General features: G+C 30.0%; 1 protein-coding gene across 1 annotated transcript in view; it reads right to left on the reverse strand.

The window, feature by feature from the left end:
* The window catches only part of LOC139488773 (uncharacterized), a 45,888-nt gene that overhangs the window by 21,992 nt on the left and 344 nt on the right, over positions 1–23,552 (reverse strand). The window contains exons 2-14 of the mRNA XM_071274663.1: positions 18,019–18,126; positions 15,974–16,043; positions 14,892–14,943; positions 13,613–13,720; positions 12,022–12,070; positions 10,657–10,715; positions 10,298–10,333; positions 9,434–9,486; positions 8,471–8,531; positions 7,947–8,018; positions 7,231–7,287; positions 6,629–6,822; positions 1,009–1,054 (exon numbers count right to left, since the gene is read on the reverse strand). Coding sequence (XP_071130764.1) covers positions 1,009–1,054; positions 6,629–6,822; positions 7,231–7,287; positions 7,947–8,018; positions 8,471–8,531; positions 9,434–9,486; positions 10,298–10,333; positions 10,657–10,715; positions 12,022–12,070; positions 13,613–13,720; positions 14,892–14,943; positions 15,974–16,043; positions 18,019–18,126 — 965 coding nt within the window. The remainder of the gene's footprint in view (positions 1–1,008; positions 1,055–6,628; positions 6,823–7,230; positions 7,288–7,946; positions 8,019–8,470; positions 8,532–9,433; positions 9,487–10,297; positions 10,334–10,656; positions 10,716–12,021; positions 12,071–13,612; positions 13,721–14,891; positions 14,944–15,973; positions 16,044–18,018; positions 18,127–23,552) is intronic.

A 23,552-nucleotide genomic window follows, 5' to 3' on the forward strand; every position in this document is an offset into this window, starting at 1 on the left:
CAAACGTTCAAGCTATTTCACCCAGTCAATTCAAATATATAATAAAATATACACCTCCATGTTTTACTTTAAGAAATAAACTGGGTCAAAATATTAGACATTTACTCAAAAGATAAAAAAAAAAAAAAAATCACTTATAATTTTAAATAAAAAAAAACAGCATTTAATTGTGGTATGTTTATCTTATTTTAAAAAATATCTATCAGTGATTTGTTCATAAAAATTTGTATACATGATCTTCATATGAAATCATGCCAAATATCATTTAAAAAGATAGGGATCAATGCCATTGTTTCCAAGCCATTAATTAGTTTGACATCTCCAAAAAAACAACATATTAATTTAGCGATGTCATTATCTCCCCTGTATTGTATGCCCTTTTATTAAATGATATGAGCAAATAAGCCCTAATACGGATAAATCAGCATGTGCAATACTAAAAACGTTTCACTGTCGATATAAATCAAGATTTAATATTGCTCTTCGAACAGGGCCAATACGGAAAAAAACAGGGCCAATACAGAAAAAAGCGGGAAAAAAGCCGTATTAGCCCTAGGGCTAATACAGGACGTTCACTTCCGGTTTTCAATTTTATTACGCCATTACTTAACTCTGGAAGTATCGTTATGCATAAAAACATTTGTATAATATTTTTTAAATTAAAGTCATAAAATAAACAGGTTAAATGATGTGCAATGTTTTGTAATGTCTTAAAGTTTTGAAACGGAAAAAACGAGGGCCAATACGGAAAAAAGCGGGAAAAAAGCTGTATTGGCCCATTTTTAATTCTCTTATAATCATTTAATAAAAGTGTTATGAACTGGCTGTTTCTGTATTGGCACTGGTATAGATTCTCGGTCAGCTGTATTGGCCCTCGACCCTACGGGTCTCGAGGCCAATACAGCAAACCTTGAATCTATACCAGTGCTAATACAGAAACAGCCAGTAAATAACACTATAATATTGCACAAGATAAAAAAAAAATTATTTCAACTGACAAAAACTTACTGGTCCAAGATCTACATTGCCAAGGTATGTTGCTTTATATAATGCACTGAAAAAGAAAAGAAAACAATCTGTCAAAAGTTAATACAAACTACATTTAGAAAATTTCTTCAAAGTTCAATAATTCCTATAAAATTCAAATCCAAATTATGGTAAAATATGAAAAGCTTCACATGATGACTTTGTCAATACTTGCTTCCAATTTGTTTAACCCTCCACATTCTTTATTTGCCTATCCCAAGTCAGGAGCCTGTAATGGGTCTGTAATTCCAGTGGTTGCGGGTTCATGTCTGTCATATTTATTTTTTGCAAATTGAATTGCTATATATATTAAAGGCATTACTTTTCCTGTATGGATTGTAAAATATTTTTCTATTTAATTAAAACAGCATAAGATAAGAACCAATGGTAAAGATCAGTACGGAGCATATAAAAAACTACTAACATAAAAAGAATAGAACCACTGCACATATATATGAATACTCATAAATTACTGAAAGGTAGGTCAAAGCCAATTACAATTCTTCCAGACTAAAGTATCAGTCAGCATACATCAAGAAGATTAAGTATATAGATTTCATAAACAGTACTAATTCTAGAAACATCACTGTACAAAAAGGGGAAAAATAATTCTTCTTTGTGTGGTAAATTGTGTGAAACTGATATATCCAAATCAAAACTGATTATATGAACTATTTAAGTATGGTGTTTGCAGGTGGTATAAAAAGGACTATTATTGATGTTTGCATTATTATCTTTCCCTTTCTACCAACAAATTTACCAAACAGGAAATCAGGAAGCTATTTTACAAAGTATGATTTGCCATAGAAACATGTAAACAAAATGAACTAACACAATTTATGGATGGAAAGACCAAGTGATTCATTAATATGTCACAAAACATTTTTTCCCCGAGATATGTACTAGATGAAAATTTGTAAGGGTTCCGCGGAACCCAGTGTCTCGCCTACTCTTTCTGTTTATCGCAAGCTCAACAGAAATGAGGAAACAAATCAATAAAATATTCCTGTTGATACTATCTTTTGATTGTAAGAAGCTTCTGTCCAAGTTTGGTAAAAGTCCAGGATAGTTTATGTAATAAATGTTTAAAAAATTTAACTGCACACTGAATGTAATGTTAACTAGAAGAAAACAAAATTTCCTTCTTGATACTAGCTTTTGATCATAAACAAGCTTCTGTCCAAGTTTGGTACAAATCCAAAATAGTATAAGAAAGTTATTAAAATTTTAAAAAGTTAAACCACAGAGTGAATGTGTTGTTTCGCAGCAAATCTAAGTCCATTTAAAAGTAAAATACAGAAAAATGGATTTTTTTTAAACAAAATTTACTTCTGCATACTATCTTATGATCATAAACAATCTTCTGTCGAAGTTTGGTACCAACCCAGGATAGTTTAAGAAAGTTATTAAAATTTTAAAAACTTTCACCACAGAGTGAATGTAATATTTCCTGGCAGAAAAACTAAGTCCATTTATAAGTAAAATATTTTATTTTTACAAAATTTACTTCTGGATACTATTTTTTTTATCATAAACAAGCTTCTGTCCAAATTTGGTAGAAATCCAGGATCATTTGAGAAAGTTATTCAAATTTCAAAAACTTTAACCACAGTGTGGACGCCGCCGCCGATGACGACGACGGAATGTAGGATCGCTTAGTCTCGCTTTTTCGACTAAAGTCGAAGGCTCGACAAAAATCATTGCATTAAAATGACTCACTATTATTTAATAAAACTTCAGCTGTTTAAAGGGAAATTCCGCGATTTTTTACTTATCATCTAATTATGTTCATCTTAACATAAAAAACACATTTGCAAAGTTTTAAATTCATATTCCTTCTAATAACGGAGAAAATCAAGTATTTGTAACTTTTTTGGTTGAATTCTCGAGTGGGTCGTGACGTATTAGCCCGATTTATTGAATTCTGGGAAAAAATAAAATCTGTTTAACTCTTATAGCTTATCGACAATATACGTAATTAAAAGCGCACAGCTGACGAATGGTCGAAGTTATGAACCACAATATAAGAATTAACGAAAATGAATATGCATATACCGTTTTGTATTGATTGAATTAAACTCCTATAAAATTATCTCTAGTAAATGTTTTTGAATAAATTTAATTAATTATTGTTGAGATTTTTTTCATAAAATATTTATTGAACATTTTTACTGATATTGAACTGAAAATATTTCAGTTCTATTTACCGTTATTGTTTTGATAATCATTTCAATGCAACTAATGTGTGAGCAGAGTGTGTATATTATTTTGTAAAGGTCACTGTATATTTCTCGGCTTGAGGTCAATTCGTTTACCTTGTAGCTATTTAGCCGCAGGTGTGAGTTCAAGCGTACACAGGTATAAATGTTGTTATTTGGAAAGGATAAACAGAAAGGATTAGAAAGAGTATGCTGTCACGATGTTAATACACTAAGATTTAATACACGATGAGAATAAAGATACAATAATTAAATTGTGTAAATTAATTGAAAATAAAATTCAGATTCGTAATTCCGAAAGTGTATAAAAATAAAAGGAAACAATTTTTGATTACTTTCTTAGCGGCAATTGGTGTAAAGATTCAAATATGAAGCAAAAATAGTAGTTTTAATCTTTTATAAAAACTAAATGCAATATTACCCAATTTGATATACCATTGTACATCTGTTTGATATCATTGACTTTACCGGAATTTCTTAACTTGTATTCAAATCTGGCTGTGTTTAAATGCTAATAAAACTATTGCAATTTTAAAGTTTTTAATTGACAAAAAAATACAACATACAACATGCATGTTTTTTTTTTAGTTTCTTTTTAACATTTTATTCTTACATAATTAAATTCATTTGACAATCATTTACACGAACTTTTTGTGAAAAGAATATCAATTATCTAAGCTAAGGCATTATTTCTTTTGAGGATTTTTGAGGATTTTTTTTTAAATTCTATGATAATATTTGTGCAATGTTGAACATGATAGCCGTCATTAATCCAAATAAGTAATACAGTAGTTTTAATAAAAGTTATATTTTAGTCATGCATAACTGATATTGACGAATTTATAATAGTTCGTCCATACATCGTTGTTCTTGAAACAATCATTATTAGTATACATGTAAGTTTCCTGACGTATAAGAGCCATTGAGGATGAGCTCCAGAGAAATCAGACTAGTGGCGTTTCGTTTGTTTGTTTGTTGGGAAAGGAGAGGAAATGCAACCGCTTGTACAGATAAACGACAGAATTACCATACAAGCATTTATAGTCAACACAATCAGAAAGAGTTCCCATCGTTAGACGAGGAATATGAAGGCTTCCAAGAATGAACAAGTGACATGTCTAACTCTGAACAGTTAGAAAACAGACTATCGACATCGACCGCTTGTTCTTAATATTTGAAACTGTATGCATATATATACGTATACGTTTATGATATATATAGTGATGAGTTCTTGCGTCTGACAAAAACTAAATTCCTTCATGGTTATATCTTGCCATACGTTTATATTGGTTTGTAAGGTGATTACTCACAATCGTTATTTGAAAATCCTGTTTGTGAGATGTAGATTCATTTCAATACAGAAATTTCGTCTATATATTTCACAAGTGTATAACACGGAGAAGCTCTGAAGGTCCATTACTCCCATTTTGTTTGGGTGTGAACCATCGATGTTTACAGCAATATCACAGAATAAGATGATGATTGTAGAAAGAACTATGGGCGTCATGTGGCAAATATTACATGCATATCGGACAATGAGTTGTCAATCTGTATGAAAAGATTTCCAATACAACCATATTATTGAGAAGGAATGTTTACATGCTATACTCTCGTACTAGTATTACAGGGTTCTTGTGGCGTTCACCTTAGACACACATCTTTTTAACGATGTTTAAAAAAAAGACAGAACAAATTTAATGTCATATTTCCCTATTTTTTAAATATAACTACAAGTCTTTTATCTGACAAGAATACCCCTATTTAGCGAACAAGTAATTTATTCTTTTTTCTGTTATTGAATACCAAGAAAGAAAATAAATCCCGAAATTAATTTGAAACTTTGATACTCAAAAGTTTCCCAGCAAAATATTCACATTCCCTGGGGATAATTAGTGTTCGTCCAGTGGCATATATAACAATTGTGATGACGAATTACTTCCTTTGTTTGAGAACAATCTTATTGAAATATAAATCTGTGATTTTACTAGGTCCACAGCTTCAATGAACCAAAGCAAAAGTTATACATCGACCTGTATTTAAATCAAATTGGTTCTCTTCTTCTTCTGGTATACAATAGTCTATCGACATTCGATGATTACATACTGTTGGCATACGTGGACTAGTCTATTTACAACACTTTTACCCCTATTTATTCAAAATATATGTTTTTTTCTTATGTTCAATGTATACATGTATATATTTTAAATTGCGCTATAGTTCCGTAACTTTCTATCCAGTCGTATAAACGAATCGTCCGCAAGTGCGTACATTTTTTTAAATCAATATTTCTGGTCTGTTCCAATCTGTCCTTCACTATTGACAATGACTATATATTACATTTTCCCAAATTCACCCTTGGAAAAAATATTTAAATAGATTTTAATTTCATCAAATCTTATTTTTTGGGTATTATTTATATGTTTATGAATTATATTCTTTACACCAGAAATGTTATTTATAAACAAGCGTATGAGTTTAGTAATGACAAGTAAGACAGAGTTGTATATTATTCATCTGATAGTTCAAAATGGAAAGTTATAAGTTATAAGTTATCAGCCGTGTACACTGATCAATACCTGCAGAAGTGAAACGATGCATGAACTTGCAAGCCCGACAGGAAATCGCTTGAATACCTGGACGTGTCACCTCACACCCCTCACAATACCTTTGGAAGTAATACCTTTAGCCATGCTGGTGATCAGATGAGGGAAGATCAAAATATATTTGTTTATTACTTTAAAGAATTATGAACAAATTAGATTTTCGAAAACAATTTTCACGGAACACTTATTTATGATTTCAACTTTGACTTTTCACCTAATTCCAATATCAACAGTTTAAAAACAACAGACCATGGTAATTTAAAAAAAGTAAGAATATTTTCCGTATCAAGTTAGTTAGTCGGATAAAACAACCGTACGATTGACAAGATATCGACACGCAATTACGACTACATCGGTTACTGTAGTTTTGTTTCTTTGTGGTTTATAGACATATCGTTTTTATTAATCGGGAAAGAAGACAAAATGGCGGATCGCAGAGAATTGATACTCTAAATTTAAAATCGATGGTGATCGCTTATCTAGCGGAATAAAACTTTAATATCTATGAATTTGAGCATTTTTATACAGAATGAACATAATATCAATTTTTGATTTTTTTGCGAAGTTTCCCTTTAAAATTAAAAAGATCAATACAAGGGATAGACCTGCATCACTGTATACAATTGACTGAGGTTAAATGTATACTGGAACACAAGTGACCATTACCTTTCACTGATGCCAAAAAAACTTTAATGAAAAAATTCCTTGTACAATGATTGTGCCTTTAGCAATGCAGGTAAAAATTAATCAAAATTGATACGTTTAATTTTGATCTGTTACCTTCCATCAGGAGCATGAACAGGTCTCTCTGCATCCTCTTCCTCTGGTAGAATAGCATGTCCTGGTTTCCTGTCTGAATTGTTGTTATCCTTATCATCTGGTACTATTTCCTTCTGTAAATTTCTGGGATTTATATTGATCTCTTCCAGTAAGCGGACAATAGGAGGAAAATACTTTCCCGCTCTGTCACAAAGCTAAAATATATCAACTATTTACTAGGATGCATTTTCATTGAAATAAAATTATCTAAAAATTATTCAAATTCATCAGAAAATACCTGCACTACCTTTCAAAATTGAATTCTTCTACGAAATCATTTAAAGTAAAGCCAAGCATTATGAACAAATTTTGAAGGACCAAAATAATTGAAATGAAATCAAATTTATTATAGATTCATTTGTGTTAAATCGTAAAAAATTTTACCTTTTTTTGTGGGTTGTATTTTTATTTTCACAAATTTTGTTTACACATTGATATGAAATTTGCATTTCTTGAATACTTGAAATTGTTGTTATATTCTTATATTGAACTGAAACTCATACCCCATTAATAATAAAGAATTCACAGTAAATATTAAACCACTAGTCACTTTGCAGATTTACCTTAATGACACCAACATATACTGGTAGACCTTTATGCTTTGCCATTAATTTATGTACCTGAAAAAAAGTGAAACTGTTTGTGATATCAGTAAATTTAAGTATAAACATATCAAATATACTATTAATGTTCAGCATCTATGTCAAGCTAATTTTATCTAGTAAGTAATTTTTAGAAATAGAATAGACATCAAGTAAAATTTGGAAATAATTGTTCTGCACAAATTTGGTCTATTTTCAGAAACTATGAACTTGACATTTGAGCTATTGACCTCAAGTACAATAGGAATGTTCCTTCTATTATATCAGATAGACATGGTGAATCTTACAATATAACATACTCGTAAAGTTTGGTTATACTTCATCAATCTCAACTTCTTGTTTTTATGAAATTAGTTATGCTAGTTGACATAAGGTTATCCGTGTAAATGAATTCATTGATCAATCGACTCTTACTCTTACATAATACATGCATTGTGGCATTGGAAATGTAAGTGAAAACACAAATTGGAAAAGGGTCCATAATAAGATTATGATTTCAAGTATTTTGGACAACTTTAATAGTGACTCAGATACCCATATAATGTGATTTTTATGTATAACATATCCTCAAAGAAGACTTTTTTTTAAATTTGTTTTATCCAGAATAAAATATGTTCAAGCGCCTGATTCAACAAGTGTAATGGAAATTCATGACTATAAAAGATATGATATATTACATTTGGAAGACTAAGTGGAGTTAGAGCAAAGCTATATAATTCATCAATAACATCCCCTGGTCCTATCTTTCCCTGTAAAACAAAGAAAAACTTCAGTTAAACATTTTACAATTAGTTTTTTTAAAAATACAACAAAATCATGTTAAAGGACAATCAATTTATTTGTAAACCATTCTTTTAACTTACATGTAAAGGAGAAATTATAATAAGGCAACTTTTATATTAGAAAATCACAAAAGTATCATATGCATAATACTAGGTCAACATTGGGTGAGGCATAAAACATTGGCAACAAAATTAAACTAAGTTTCCTATCATGTTTTGCAATAATCTATCCCAGATCATGCTGATTGACCTGTATTTATTTCATAAATTCATCAATGCAATGAAGGGGTTAAAGTTTTTATTTATTTCTTTTAAAACATACATGTACCTGTACTTTGGCAAATAGATAAGGACATTTTCACATAAATCCTCATTGTAAGGCATATAGCAGATATTTATTTGAATTATGAAAGACTTACATCTTCCTCTGCCACACTTCCAGGTTTGATTGACTTGACAATGAAATATTCCTGAACCTGTCTAATGGAAGAAAAGAAGTATTGCATACAAAGTCTGTAATTTTGACCCAAAACTCATTTCAAAACTCTTCACTCTCAATCAAGCTCAAGAACCTAACAGATAACCACTATTTACAAGGTGTTTTGTGTTGATGGATTGCAGCCTCAGTGATGTATAGCCTGTATGATGAAATCTTTTTTTCCAATCATATCCATTATCAGTCACTTTGATTTTTTATCGTCTTTTTTCAAATTAGTTACATTTTAAATATGTAGAATATAAAATAATGTTTTACAGATTTTCAAAGAGAGTTGTATTTTTTATATTTTTCAAAGATTTTATTATTGCTGAGTAAAATAGGAGTAGGCTACACCTTCATAGTGAAATTTAAGGAACAACTTTTGATATCAAATATACATGCAGAGTGGATCTGTCATGTTTAAGTACGTTATTCCCTATCTCCAATCCTATCCCATAGAATTTTTGCATAAAAAATAACATAACATCAGATTATTGTCAGAATATACATTATTTCTAAATATGTAATATGCAGTTTTTATCCCTTACATGTATTGTCATTCTCCATCAGATTTTTTCTATACTACGCTGCACAATTATAAATTTTTAATTTAGACACTGATGCATCAAATATTTTATGTAACATTCAGATGTATTACTTTTGTTTAAACAGTAAAACTGAAAATAACTGTCTGATAGATCAGAAAAGTGACCCTACTAAAATGTCTCATGCTGCTGACCAAAAATGAACTCATTCTTTTAAGCTGTTTCTTAAAAAAATGTTTTGATTTGCTGACAGGACAGATAGAAAAGGTGAATGCAATATAGCCTTGTCTTAAAGTTGGGGAATAATAATACATCAATCTTATCTTCTTTTTAACAATCTCACAATAGAATCTACTTACTGTACATTCAAACCAAGATCTCCACATGGTACAAATTCAAAGTTTTTATAAATCTGTGAAAAAAATAATGAAATCATTACATGTGACTGCTGATATCTATAATGCACATACAGAAATAATGATATTTTTTTTTCTATTGATAATTGTAAAATTATTGAAAATCAATTTCTCAATTTTTAGTCTATATTTATACTGCTTGAACAGTTGACATGTTTTTTTATAATCAGCATGTGGTATGCTTGATATCAGTTTTTAATTTGTAAACATTATTTGTGTTCCTCTGATTTAGCTAAGTTTGTGATGTCATTAAAAACGGGTAACCATTCCTGATGACATGATCTTTTAGCAGATAATTTAAAGTATAAGATAAAAGTTGACTGTCTATCATCTAATATTACATGTAGGTGCTTATGAACGTTAAATGATAAAAATTGCATTCATTTTGCAGGGAACTTAAAATTAAACGTTGCATTGTATTAAGCAATGAAAGGCAATACTTTAAGTAGCAGATATTTTTCTTTCCATATTTGTTATTTATTCAACCATAAATACATTGAAATACATACAAAGGAAGATAACTTCAATCTAAATATTAACATTTTAACATCTTTCAATATTTTGAGAATCACAAACTTTTGAAACATGTAAACTATGCATATGTTTCAAAATCAATAGACCATGACTGAGGATAAGAGACAAATAATCTCTGCAGAAAAAAGCATACTTAAATCTCACTTTTTTACCACTTCAAGGATAGACAAAAAATGAACCCATATTTTCCTACATAATATTGTTATTACAGTAATTTATATTTAAACCTTAAGAAACTTTCACATTAAGAGAAAGAATGAACCAACTACTTACAGGCAGTTCCCAGGTTTTGTCCAAGAAACTGGAATTCTGGAAAATATATAAAAAAAATCAAATAATTCTCAACATATGCTTATCATAAACAAACATGAATACTGTGAAGCTTGAAAATTATTGATCAAAACATTATATATATATATATGTTTTTCATTTGCTTTGGGAAATGTTGTTCTCATTTACTACCTAAACAATGCATTATTTATTTGACAATGTATCCTTTTTCCTCATAGCTAAGTGAATTTTTTGCAATTCTTAAATATAATATAAAATTTTAACTTTCTCACTATTTCATATTTTTCTAGCTAAATCATGTTTTAAGTATAGAGATTTAGTAAAAAAGTTGAAGAACTTACATGAATCTTTAAATGGAATGTGACCTCTGAAAGCTCCAGTAAGAGGGATATCAGAATTTCTAAAAATATATAATTCATTATTGTCTTCTATTATATTTCCTCCAAGAAACAGATCTAGAAAAACTACTGTAAACTCAGAAATTATTGCATGGATTTATCATTGGAATTGTTGTACAATGGATAAAAAGGGGAGATTTATTATTTTGATTTCAACAAATAATGCATACAACAAATATAAATACTATCTCAATTAAAAATGTGACTTTTAATTTTTGGTAAACACTATCCTGTTGCAATTTTCACACTAATTAATAAACAGAGATAGGTCTCAAATTATGTAATTTTGATTATGCAAATGTTGAAATTAAAATAGCAATACTTTAATGTGTAAGTTATGCAAATATTGATTTTGGCCTCAAATTTCAGGTTCATCTAACAAAAGATTTTGGACACTTTTTAAACACTTTTAAAAAGTCTCTATTTCAATTGATTCAATTAGTTTATGTGAAAGATTTTAACTGATTTAGTCATTAAAAACAATCCGATTCAAGCTTAAATATGAAAAATATATCAAATATGCCAAAAAACGCAACTTTTCAGATGGTTTTTGCCAAAAATGATAGTGGCCGCTCCATGTTCATCCTCCACCTTTATATATGTTATGTATTATCATCAAATACAACTTACATTTCAACATTAAGGATGAACACGAATGCGGTCACTTTTATTATTATGTGCATTTTTTTTTAAATACCCATAACACTTTGATTTTGTACATTTCATGAACAGAATATAATATAATATAGTCAAATACAAACTTATAACCCCATCAAAATATTATTCTTTACATGAATTTTAGGAAAATCAACCCAAAACTGACAAAAAAAGACAAATTTTTGCAGAGTTATCTTCCGTTTCCAAAGTTAAATTCCATAGGTAATAAAAAAAAAAAAATGCTGAGTTTTCTTCAAATTAGATTGTATGGGATATATTTTTTGGGGCTTAGTGCTATAGATTAGAACTAAAAAACTATAAAAGAACTGCCCAAAGTTTGCAGTTAATGATTTAAATGGTTTATAAAGTTTCTGCAAATCATAGAAACACATATTATTTTCATGATATGTCTTCAACTTAGAATTTTGCACCATCTTCTTCAAATCTGGAGTGTTTGTATAGATTCAACTGAATCAAAAAAAATATAATGCAATAAACAAGATTTTTTTTAGTGAACTCAATAGTGGTTCCTCAGAATGATAATTTATAATGCCACGTTAAATAAGCTTAAAAAAAAATTCATACAAATCAGTTTCAGAGTTATTTCATTTTTTTTATTTTATTTAAATAAAAAGTGTACCCAAAACTTACCAGACAATATTTCATCTCCTATTACTGTGTTATATGAATAGTAGAATTCCTGCAAAAAAATAAAAAATCTCATTAATAGTTACTATATGTGATGACTAAAAATCTATTATCTATCATAAGTTTATCTGCTATAATAATTAAAAAATCTCCACTGAGAAATGCAGAAGTGAGAAAGCTGAATGTTGAATTTCAAAATTATTTCCATTTCCAAGGGTATAAATCTCCCCCACCCTTAAAACAAAATTGATAGGCTCTGTGTTTCAAACCTGCCCCAGATATTGATGATGTACCAAAGATATTGATAATGTCATCCTTTAAAATAAAAATTATTAAACAAAAACAAAATTTTATCTTCAGAGGGCTTACAATGTTTGTCTTTTCAAATCAATTTACAGTTCCAGTGGGCATAGCTCCCTCAAAATATTCTATCACCTCTGACTTTCCAACTCCTCTGAGAAATTACTGAATATGAACATAACCTTTGTTATTATACCAATGATTAAATTTAATATTTAATATATAACTTCCTTAAAAAAAAATACAGTATTTTTCCTTAAATAATTAACACTCATCAAATGTACATACAAGTGCCTAGTTTGGTTTTGCTCACAATAGACTAGAACTCTTAGCATATTTAGGCGTCCTGTTTTTTTGGGGTAGTTATTTTGGGCTCTTGAAATGAAATGGGTGTTGAACGTGTCAAAGCGATTCTCCCCCTTTTTTGGTAACTTGAAAGATTCATCTATAGGTTATTATTTGCATTGAAATAAACTTTTGATTAAATTATTTTCTTTGTAACAATCTTTAATTAAATTATTTGCTTTGTAACAATCTTTGATTAAATTATTTGCTTTGTAACAATCTTTGATTAAATTATTTGCTTTGTAACAATCTTTGATTAAATTTATTTGCTTTGTAACAATCTTTGATTAAATTTATTTGCTTTGTAACAATCTTTGATTAAATTTATTTGTATTGTAATACAGTTTGACTTTCTTTCAAAAAGATAATTAATCATAGAATTATCATTGCAGGTAATGAACCCTCAAATTCATAAATCTGTATGACTGAAACAGGCTATATAGATATAAGAAGATGTGGTATGAGTGCCAAGGAGACAAATCTCCATCGAAGTCATTATTTGTAAAAGTAAACCATTATAGGTCAAAGTACGATCTTCAAATAGAGCATTGAACAGCAAGCTTTAAAGTGCTCCAAAAAAATCACTAGTGTAAAACCATTCGAACGGGAAAACCAACGGTCTAACCTATATATCAAAAAAAGGAACAAGAAACATTTATGAACCACATCAACAAACAACAACCACTGAACATCAGGTTACTGACTAAGGACAGGTGTATGTACATTATGTATAAATCTGGTAAAGTATGTTTGGATGTAAAATTTAAACAACTTTTATTTGAGAAACAGAAACCAGAATGAAGTCTTATAATAGTTTGGATTTAAGAAACTGTTAGTTTACCAATAAATATAGCAAAGTTAGCTCCTTATAAAATTGCCACTTGCAGAATAAAAGCATATTTTTTACACATCTAATTTACAATATGTTTAAGAAATAAAATATGTTTACTTGTAGTAGCTGTTGGTCTTTAACAATCTGTTGCACTGGGACTGCCAATACTTTCTTTGATAAAGCTGACCTAATAAATAGTCTGCCACGTCCAGAGTCTGTACATGTCTGGAAAATAAATTTATTTCAGTCTAATACTACATATAGCACCTATTACAGCAAATAAATGAGCAGATTAAAAAGATATTGAGTCTTTAAATCATGAACCATCTTTACCCTATCTTTTTAAGCTATACATATATATTTATACAAAAGCCTACAACAGTCAGTAATAAATCATGGGCAGTTTTATATGTCACTGTATAATAAAAAGTAGAACAGGAAATTCTACAGTGAGTAATACGATTTAGGCCTTTCAAAGAAAATTACATTGTATAAATTTTGCTCATTGGTGAAGGCTGTTAGTGACATATGATATAGTTGCTTACATCCACATCATTTGTTGACTCATTAGCAATCATCCCACAATTTCTTCTCTTTTCTTATATTCATCACAATAATACTGTATTTATAAGTACATCCAGGTTTCCTTTAATGTTTTCATACACTGTAAATTCAGGAATTAATGCATGCATTTATTATTGGGATTTTGTCTTTTTAGACTTAAATGCGACTTTAATTTTTACGATTTTGAAAAAAAAAGCCTGTTTAATTTATATACAAAATTTCAAAATGCGAGTTTAAATTATTGCGTTTTTTGCAATGATAAAACCTCGCAATAATTTCTGAATTTACAGTGCATGAATAAATTCTCTTATGAATAATTTGTGTTTAAAAATATGTTTTTATAAGATCAATTTTGTGTATCAGTTTTTTGTGGATTTTTGAAGACCAACCGTTTGGTTATTTGTAAAGTATAATAATCCAGCATCTACCTGTTTGTTTCTAGTATGGATCAGACTAAAATGCTATACATTGATAACTTTCTTTGTGTACATTTTTATTAAGGGAGAGGGAAAGAAAGAGGGACGAAAGATACCAGAGGGACAGTCAAACTCATATTTATACATGAAAACAGTCGTCTCCCTTGGACAAGGTTTATTTATTCTTCATACATAATTATGATAAAGTATCCACAATTCCTTTCTTTAAATTAATTTTTTCGTCTATGAATGTAGACACTGGACAAGCTCATCTTTAATGAAGCATTTATTCACAAATAATTTTGCTTTAAAATCACATACACCATTGACATGTTTCATTGTACCATGTGTATGTAGTAAAAGTTTGTTCTTTATACTAGCATGACAGTGAATTTAAAACAACTGAGATATTGTACCTTTTTACAATCTTTTACTGTATCTATTACCATGTGAAATGCTGGCTGATACCTAAAATACACATTTACATTTATACAATATTTTATAATGATATCAATATAAAAAATATTTTCAGCATGGTATATATGAGTAACTATTCAAGTTCTGGTATATTCAGTTAGAAAGATAAGTTATTCAAATCATGATCATTCTCTAATAAGACATATGCACAAGCTAAATAATTTATGATTCTATCCTTGATCCCTAGGTCATGTTTCATAAATATTTAAATGTCATAAATGAGTTGAAATTTAAAAAAAATATAGTTAAAAAAGTTATTCCATATTGATAAAACTTAAGAAGGTTGTTCTATATGAATGGGATTTTGAATAAATAAGCATATTCACCTGCAGAAAAAGTATATTCACTTCGCAAAACGTAGCGTGCTTTTACATGTATAATTTGGTAAAGAAAACATTTGATGTACAATTGGTTTTGGTGAATAATTTCCATTACATAAATTTTTCTCATTTTATGGAATAAAGCAATTACTGTCTTTTGCTTTGGTAAATATGTGATTCAATTGACTTTTGAAAAACTGATATTTACTTCTGCCATTGGCCTTAGTGAATATCAGTTTTTAAAAAGTTGACTTTTGAAAAACTGATATTTACTTCGACCATTGGCCTTAGTGAATATCACTTTTTAAAAAGTCAATAAAACCACATATTTACCTCATAAAAAGACAGTAATTGTATATTATCTTGGTTATTTTCTAATTATTCATTGGATCTGTACATGCTGTAGATTCATTTATTTATGTGGATACCAATTGCAATGTTTCCTGGATATTTAATTTTGTGATTTGGCCAAAATTAGCATACATCACATGCCTATAGAAAAATTTGCATTTCTTTGAATATTTAAGCTTGCAGTTAACCTATGTGTATATCTGGAAAATTCGGGAAAATGTGTACCCTACAGTCTTAAGTAAAATTAGAAAAAATGTTTTGTCCTGTTGTATAAAGAATATTCCAATACTGACCTGTTTAGATCATTGTGACAGCAACCCTGTTTTAAGAAGATTGTTTCTTATTCTTACCTTCCACTTTGTGAAATCTTTTCAATCCATGTCCAATATCTGTAATTTGTTTTGTTAAACCATGATGTGTCTGAAATTGCAAGAAATCATCAAATGGATACTCAGATTTAACTTATGATGTATAGAAACCCAGCCATTTGCTTAATACTTCCATAGATACAAATACATGTATTTGGATGAAAATTTGGCTGTTAAAATTTTACCCTGAATAATTCTTACATGAAATTTTGAAAATTTGGATATAACATCCAAATTTTTACTTGTGATGTTTTTTATAGAGCCTTTAAATTTAGAAACAATATATATGTGAACTCATTGATCATGTTGATCCTGAAAATAAACCCATTCTATAAGGTTATCAATTTAACACTGTAGTAAGGTCTTAAAATATTGTTTTTTTTGTTCTAACATTGATTTTTATTTTTTCTAAAATAACAACATAACTTAATGTACTATTCTCATGATCCAACATCCTGTTGATTCTGACTACTTACATTTTGGCTATGTACTAGGTCGTGCGTTTCTCATACTGTGACAGCTTTACACGAAATCTGTTGGACATGTTTGGTTGATAATTGGTGTCACATGATTATTTTGTTGTAGTTGGATTTAATCTAATGTTTCAATAATTGTGAGTACCCTTACATCAATGCTTTGTATACCAGAGATAAAAATAATAGGGTAAATGTTTTAACTATTATAGCATTGGCATACCAAACATATTAGATTCACATGAATCAACAATATATTACTGCTCTTTGTACATATAAACTGTTATCACAGATATATGTCTTGCCTTTTTGTAATTTTGATTATGCAAATGTTGAAATCAAAATAGCAATACTCTAACATCTAACACAAGTTATGTGAATATTCAAAGTCAATGAACCATGACTGAGTTACATGGCTAAACAATCTCCATGTAAATGAGATGTACCAATGCTAATACAACTGCATACCAAATACCATTGACTTATTATAAGTCGTCCCAAACCTAAATACAAACATTAACTTGTAAACTACCGTACTCGGCCATGTATAGTACACAGTTATGTATAGTTGTCATCCCCTTTCCATCCTCTTAAAATCGAGAAAAAAAGTTTTATATAAAAAAAAAATATTATAAAAGTCTAGATCACAGTAAAAATCAATTGAAAGGGACCTTTTCATTGATCATGTTGTTTTTGTGCCTAGGATTATTATATTTAACACCTGTCAAAAGTTGACATCATTATGTATTTGCTACACACCCATACTTAATCCCTAATTATCCCTCTTGATTACTCATGCAGGATGTAACACCTCTACTTTGAAAAATCAATTTTGAAGAAAAAAGTTAAAAAGAATAAAAGAATAAGAATAAATGGAGTAAATATAACAAATGTCACCAATATACAAAAAAACACCATATTTAAATTATTTTTTTTTTTTTTTTATAAAAATCCAAAACCGTCTATTGTTGTGTATAATCCATACCCCTTGTGCAAACTACATATATTTAAGGTTAAAAGTGTGGACTATACACGACCAAAAACGGTATGTAAAAGTTTCAAAGTCAATGAACCAAGAAGAGGGAGTGGGGCTATAAACATTGTAATCTCCATGGAAACAATACATGCAAATGCCAATAAGATTAGTTTCACAGTCATTAGACTGTGACTGAGGGGCGAGGCCAAATATTCTCCATGGAAATGAGATGTGACAATGCTTATACAACTGCATACCAAATATCATTGATCTACCACTTGTGGTTCTCAATAAACTGACCTAATCACAAACTATTACGTGTAAAATAAGCAAAAATTTCAAAGTCAATAGACCATGACTAAGGGGGAGGAGCCAAATTATCTCCGTGGAAATGAGATATATGGCAATGCTTATACAACTGCATACCAAATATCATTGATCTACCACTTGTGGATCACCATAAACTAGACCTAATCACAAACTAATACATTGTTGAAGCCTCCTCTGCTGCCGGAAACAGCATACCTATGTCTCACTTTTTGACTCCGTCATGGCGACATAAAAAACTGAATGGTCACCTCTACATCCTCTTGTAAAGATATCCTCTAGTATTATACAAAGTTCTGTTAGAACAGGACTGTTGTCTGTGATGACATCTTTCTTTATCCTAAGATCAAGAACTATTGCTGAAAATATATCCAAAAGCATGTTAATAGAACAAAACAGATCTAGAAAATAAGTTCCATATTGGGGAATCCACCCATCACTTTTTATGATATTGACCAAAGGAGTAGGTCCGATAAGGATCCATTTTGGCCTCAAATTTCAGGTTCATCAGACGAAAGATTTTGACCACTTTTTAAACACTTAAGTGTCTATTTCATTTGAATCAGTTAGTTTATGTGACAATTTTAACCTTATTTAGTCATAAAAAACGATCCGATTCAAGCTCAAATATGAAAAATCTACCAAATATGCCAAAAAATGTCAATTTTCAGATGGTTTTTGTCAAAAATGAAAGTGGCCGCATCCGTGTTCATCCTCAACCTTTATATATGTTATGTATTATCATAAAATACAACTTACATTTCAATATTAAGGATGAACACGAATGCGGCCACTTTCGTTTTACACGAAAACCGTCTAAAATTTAACTAAAATGCTAGAATTGTGAAGATTTCAGTATTTTAGCACGACTTAATGGTGCTAGTACCCGATATATGTGCATTGTATTGTCAAAAACAGCCAATATTTATATAGCAGAAGCATTCTACTGTCCAATAAATAACTAAACGGTTACATTTTTACAATTTTGTAAAACTGCTATATTTTGGGGCCAAAAAGGGGTCTTACTGAACCTACTCCTTTGTTTAGTTCATCATCAATTCGTTGTCCCTTTCACAAGACTCAAATTGGATTTTTCAATAACATCCTCTTGAATATGTTGGGGTTTATATATCAATATTCCAAGATGTATTTGTTTTATTATATTCACAATTATTAATTGAGACATGACATTACATGTATTAGTTAATGTAACCAATGAAGAACTGAATATGCTCTTAAAGCCAGTATACTTAACCCCTAATTGCAAGGAATACAGCCATCCAGACTGACATGACGGAGAGCTTCGCAAATTGCCTAATCATCAATGCAGTTGCCCCTTCCATGACCCCCCCCCAAAAAAAAAACCCCAAAGCAATATGAAAAACGTACTTTAGTAGAAAACTAGGAGTTGATAGAAATTAGTAAATGCATGCTATTTATAGAAAATTTATGTGAATATACCACTTTGGAAATTAAAGAAAAACAGAATAACAGATTTAGGAAAAATTGTCCTTCCTGTCTTTTAAACAAGTACATTTATTTTTGTAAATGTTTAAATCTACATCCTAATCCTTTAGGTAAATTCACTTCACAGATTGCTAGCAAATCAAACCTTTTAAGGCCTGACTGCCTGTCTGAATAAATTTTGCCAGTAAAAATTAAAAAATAACTTCTTAAAATTTTCGTATGCAATCAGGATCTTGTACCAATAATATCAGAATATATCAGCAATTAGTCTCATAAGTAAACGAAATATTTCTTAATGCTATTTTTTGTTGTTAATCTTAGCCATGTTAACCAGTGCCTTAAAATTTGCTTTTTCCATGAAACAAAAAAGACATTTTTGTCCACCATCTTTTAAATCAACTTTTTCATGTTTTTGCCCCATGAGCTATGACCAATACAGTATACAAAAATGTATATTGTATAGATTAATTTAAAAAAAAAAGCAGATGTAATATGATTGCCAATGAGATAACTCTCCACAAGAGAACAAACAACACAGAAACAGGTTGGCATTTTCTACTTATAATGGCAGTAACCTGCAACAGTTGATGCACCAATTGATATACTTAATTTAATATACACATGCCCAGTTTGCTGCTTATTTAACTAAATATTCAATCTATTGTTCACCATGATAGAAAGCTGTGATGATCAGGTAAATTCCACTCACTTATGCCTCACTGAACAGAATTTCTATTGTTAAATTAAACATGAAATTTAAAGGTCAACTTCATGTATTCCTTTTGTTGTTGATCAGGTGTTCATAAAGGTATACAATAGATTGCAAGTTTTGTCACTTTAGCAGAAAACTGGTCATCCCAATTTTTAGTAAAGTGCATATGTAATGTTGATGCATATAATGCTAGAGATTATAGCCAATATAACTAGAAAATGCCATTCTGCCCTAATTTGCTTTAAATCCAGTGTAAACAAATACCCCTCTATAGAGGAATAATTTTATCCCTCTAAAGAAGGATTATCCCTCTATATGTAACAGCCACTATGTTCCGTCAGTTACTTTGTTCCGGCAGAACTTTTCATCTAGTTATTTTGTTCAGATGGAACTTTCCAATTAGTTGTTTTATTCCAAGTGCAGTCGAGAAGTTCCGGAAAAAAGTAGCTAGTTTAAAAGTACCGGAACAATGTAGCTAGTTGAATATTTCTGGCGGAACAGAACAACTAGTTAATTCGGTCAGAATGTAACCTTAATAACGGAATAAGTTATAATTTATTGTTATACATTAATCTGAAATTTCTTCTTTAATTTGATGCTGGGGTATTTGGTTATAACATACAGTTTGCATTTTGTCAAATTATAAGACATGAAAGACAAACACACTTATCATGCTTATAGGTATTCCATTGTCTTCGATAGAAAACAAGCCATATTTATCATATTTGAGTTGATTTCATTGTCTTTGAGGATCAGTATAAACTGTAAATCTCTTCCATAATTTCTGTGTGTGAACAGCATCAAAATTTATTAAAGTGTTTTATCAGCATCAAATTTTTTTAAGTCGATGTTTATACAACTGTTCTATAATAATGTCAGTATTTCACTTTCAATCATCCAGACGTGTATATTTAACTAGCTAGTTGATTACTAGGTAAATGCCAATCATCTTTTATTGTTCAACTTATATACAGTCTAATCCTTAACACCTTCATTAATTACTCGAGGCTATTTTCCTATTTGCCTTTTTGACACAAATTCCATTTAGGAAAGTTCTGTTTTTCTCAGACTTTTCCCATATCAACTTCAAGTTTCTCAGACTTTTTCACTGTCCGTATCTATTTTGTAAACAGAAATGTCTCCTAAAATTTTTTGAGATTGATATTTTCAAAAAGCGGAAGATTTCAAATTTTAACGGGAGGGAAGGAAGAGGGTCTGAAAAGCGGGAGATTTTAACTCCCGCAGGAAGAATCATATGTATGCTAGTTGATAATTTCCTTTTGACTTTTGTAATCAGTATCTTGGTTCCACTTTGAAAGGTTCAAATATAACATGTTGCGCTTTTATTTTTGCATCAATTCACCAAATGGAACTTTGTGACTGGTTAATAAGTTCCGTTGGAACTTTTGGGCTAGTTTGTTAGTTCCGGTTTTGACTAATTTTGCAAAAAGGAACTTTCTAACTAGTTGATATGTTCCGTTGAAACTTTTCAACTAGTCACTTTGTTCCTGTGGAACTTTTAAACCAGAGAAGAACAAATTAACTAGTTAATAAGTTCCTCTTGAACTTTTTGGCTAGTTAGTTCTTTCCGCCCGGAACTTTCCAACGTCGGAACAAAAGAGCATTTACAATCACCATACAGGGGGTTTGTTGCCAACCTGAGAAATTGGCCCAGAAATTAGGCCTAAATTAAAATATTGTTTGTTTGCCCTTTTCCGACCCTATGTTTTGAAACAGGGTAGGTAGGTAGGTAAAATATTTTATTTTTTTCCCCAAAAAAATAACTTGACTCGGTATATTTTTTACATGGGTAGGCAGGTAGGTATAATATTTTATTTTATAGATACAAAATTTGCATAATGTCATTTTTTGTCTGTTTTGCTTTTGCTTATAAGTTTGTGGGACAACGTTTTGAAAAAAAAATATCATGTAGAATGTGAAGTTAATTCATATGGCTTTTTTTTGCACTACTATTTTGTTTTCAAATATCAAAATAAAGAGCTGTGTCGCATATTTTCAACGTTCATTTATGCCTGTAACTTTGAAGAGTTTTAAATTGCACTAATATTCTGTACTACATACACTGTGTGCTTACCTCTACCTAAAAGTTTTCTGTAAGAGATAACTTTGTCCAGGTTGAATATGTCCGGGCAGACATACATTACTATAAGAAAAAGTCCCTAGAGTGTTTAAATGTCCGTGTGTGCCCATGTTTCCAATAAAAATGCTACAAAACTTGAACTCAATTGTCACGTATTTTACATCGCATTTATAAATGATTTGTATGGAAAACTTTGGGGATTTTACTGCCAAATATTCTCCATTTTACAGGCTTTTGTCACCTTTGGTTCATGTCAGATATAAATAATAGGGCAATGCTGGTCGAAGGCATCGTTAACCATGATAATCATCCTAATCTACGGATCTCAAAAGGCCACCCCTACATAAAATACAACGTACGTTTACACAAAATAGTTTGTACACACGTTAATAATGTTTTATTAAACAAACTTTTTTGTAAATGAACCCTGCTCTTCAAGTAAAAAGATGCAGAGTTAACGTACGTCATATCATTATTTCAAAGCGTATAACATCGATTTCAAACAAATGCTTTGAAACTCTATGCATGCTATATGCAAGTGTGCATGTCAAACGCTCACGTGATACCAAACGGACTAGACCTTATACGATAAAGATAAAACCCGAGGATTCCGGTAAAAAAGTTTTGAGCGGGAAATACAAAAATAAGATTTTTGGTAGGACGAAAAAATAAAATAAAATAAAATCTTGCTGGTAAATGCAAATAAAAGATTTTCAGGCGGAACGAATTTATAGGGTCGGTCGGTAAAGGGCAAACAAACAATATTTTAATTTAAGCCTTAACAACTAATAGTCACCCTGTAGCCTTCAACATTGAGAAAAGCCAGAGGCTCTGGGTTAAAGGCCGTACTTATAATTATATACGCAGTAAAGTGTCAACGGAAAAATACATGAGACTTTCAAGATAACCATTGATGTAACCATTAGGTCAATGAAGGTTACAAATGTGTACCAGGATTTGAGAATTCTGAATATGATTTATGATAGTTTGTATGAGTGTAACCAATGTAACCAATGTAACCATTATGTCAATGGGGGTTACAAAACACATTTGAAACAAGGTAACTGAATTATGGTGCACATTTTGTGCCTTATATGGTTCCTGTAAACTTTGACATCACAATAAACATGATAAAAAAAGAGATTGTTCTTTGATGTCATAAAGTTATTTAGAACAGTTTTAATGTTATTCGAAAACAAAATTCAACTAAAAACCCAAATTGTAAATACGTTTATTATTTTGACTACTGACTGCAAATTTTCTGTACACCCACTGTGACACAGGCACTTGTTTCTATCCATACGAAGGTCGACTATCCATATAAATAGAAGATACATTGAAAAGATGGTAGTTGAACTTTTGGACATGGTTTAGTGAATTGAGAGTAGATTACCGTGAAGAGGAACACTATGGGGATTATGAAATTAGTTTAGTGTTAAAGGAAAATATTCACTGAATCGATTCATATAAGGTAGGGATTTTTAGCATTAAGTTGAAGGGTAGAA

This window comes from Mytilus edulis, chromosome 9, assembly GCF_963676685.1.
Source record: "Mytilus edulis chromosome 9, xbMytEdul2.2, whole genome shotgun sequence".
Lineage (NCBI taxonomy): Eukaryota > Metazoa > Mollusca > Bivalvia > Mytilida > Mytilidae > Mytilus > Mytilus edulis.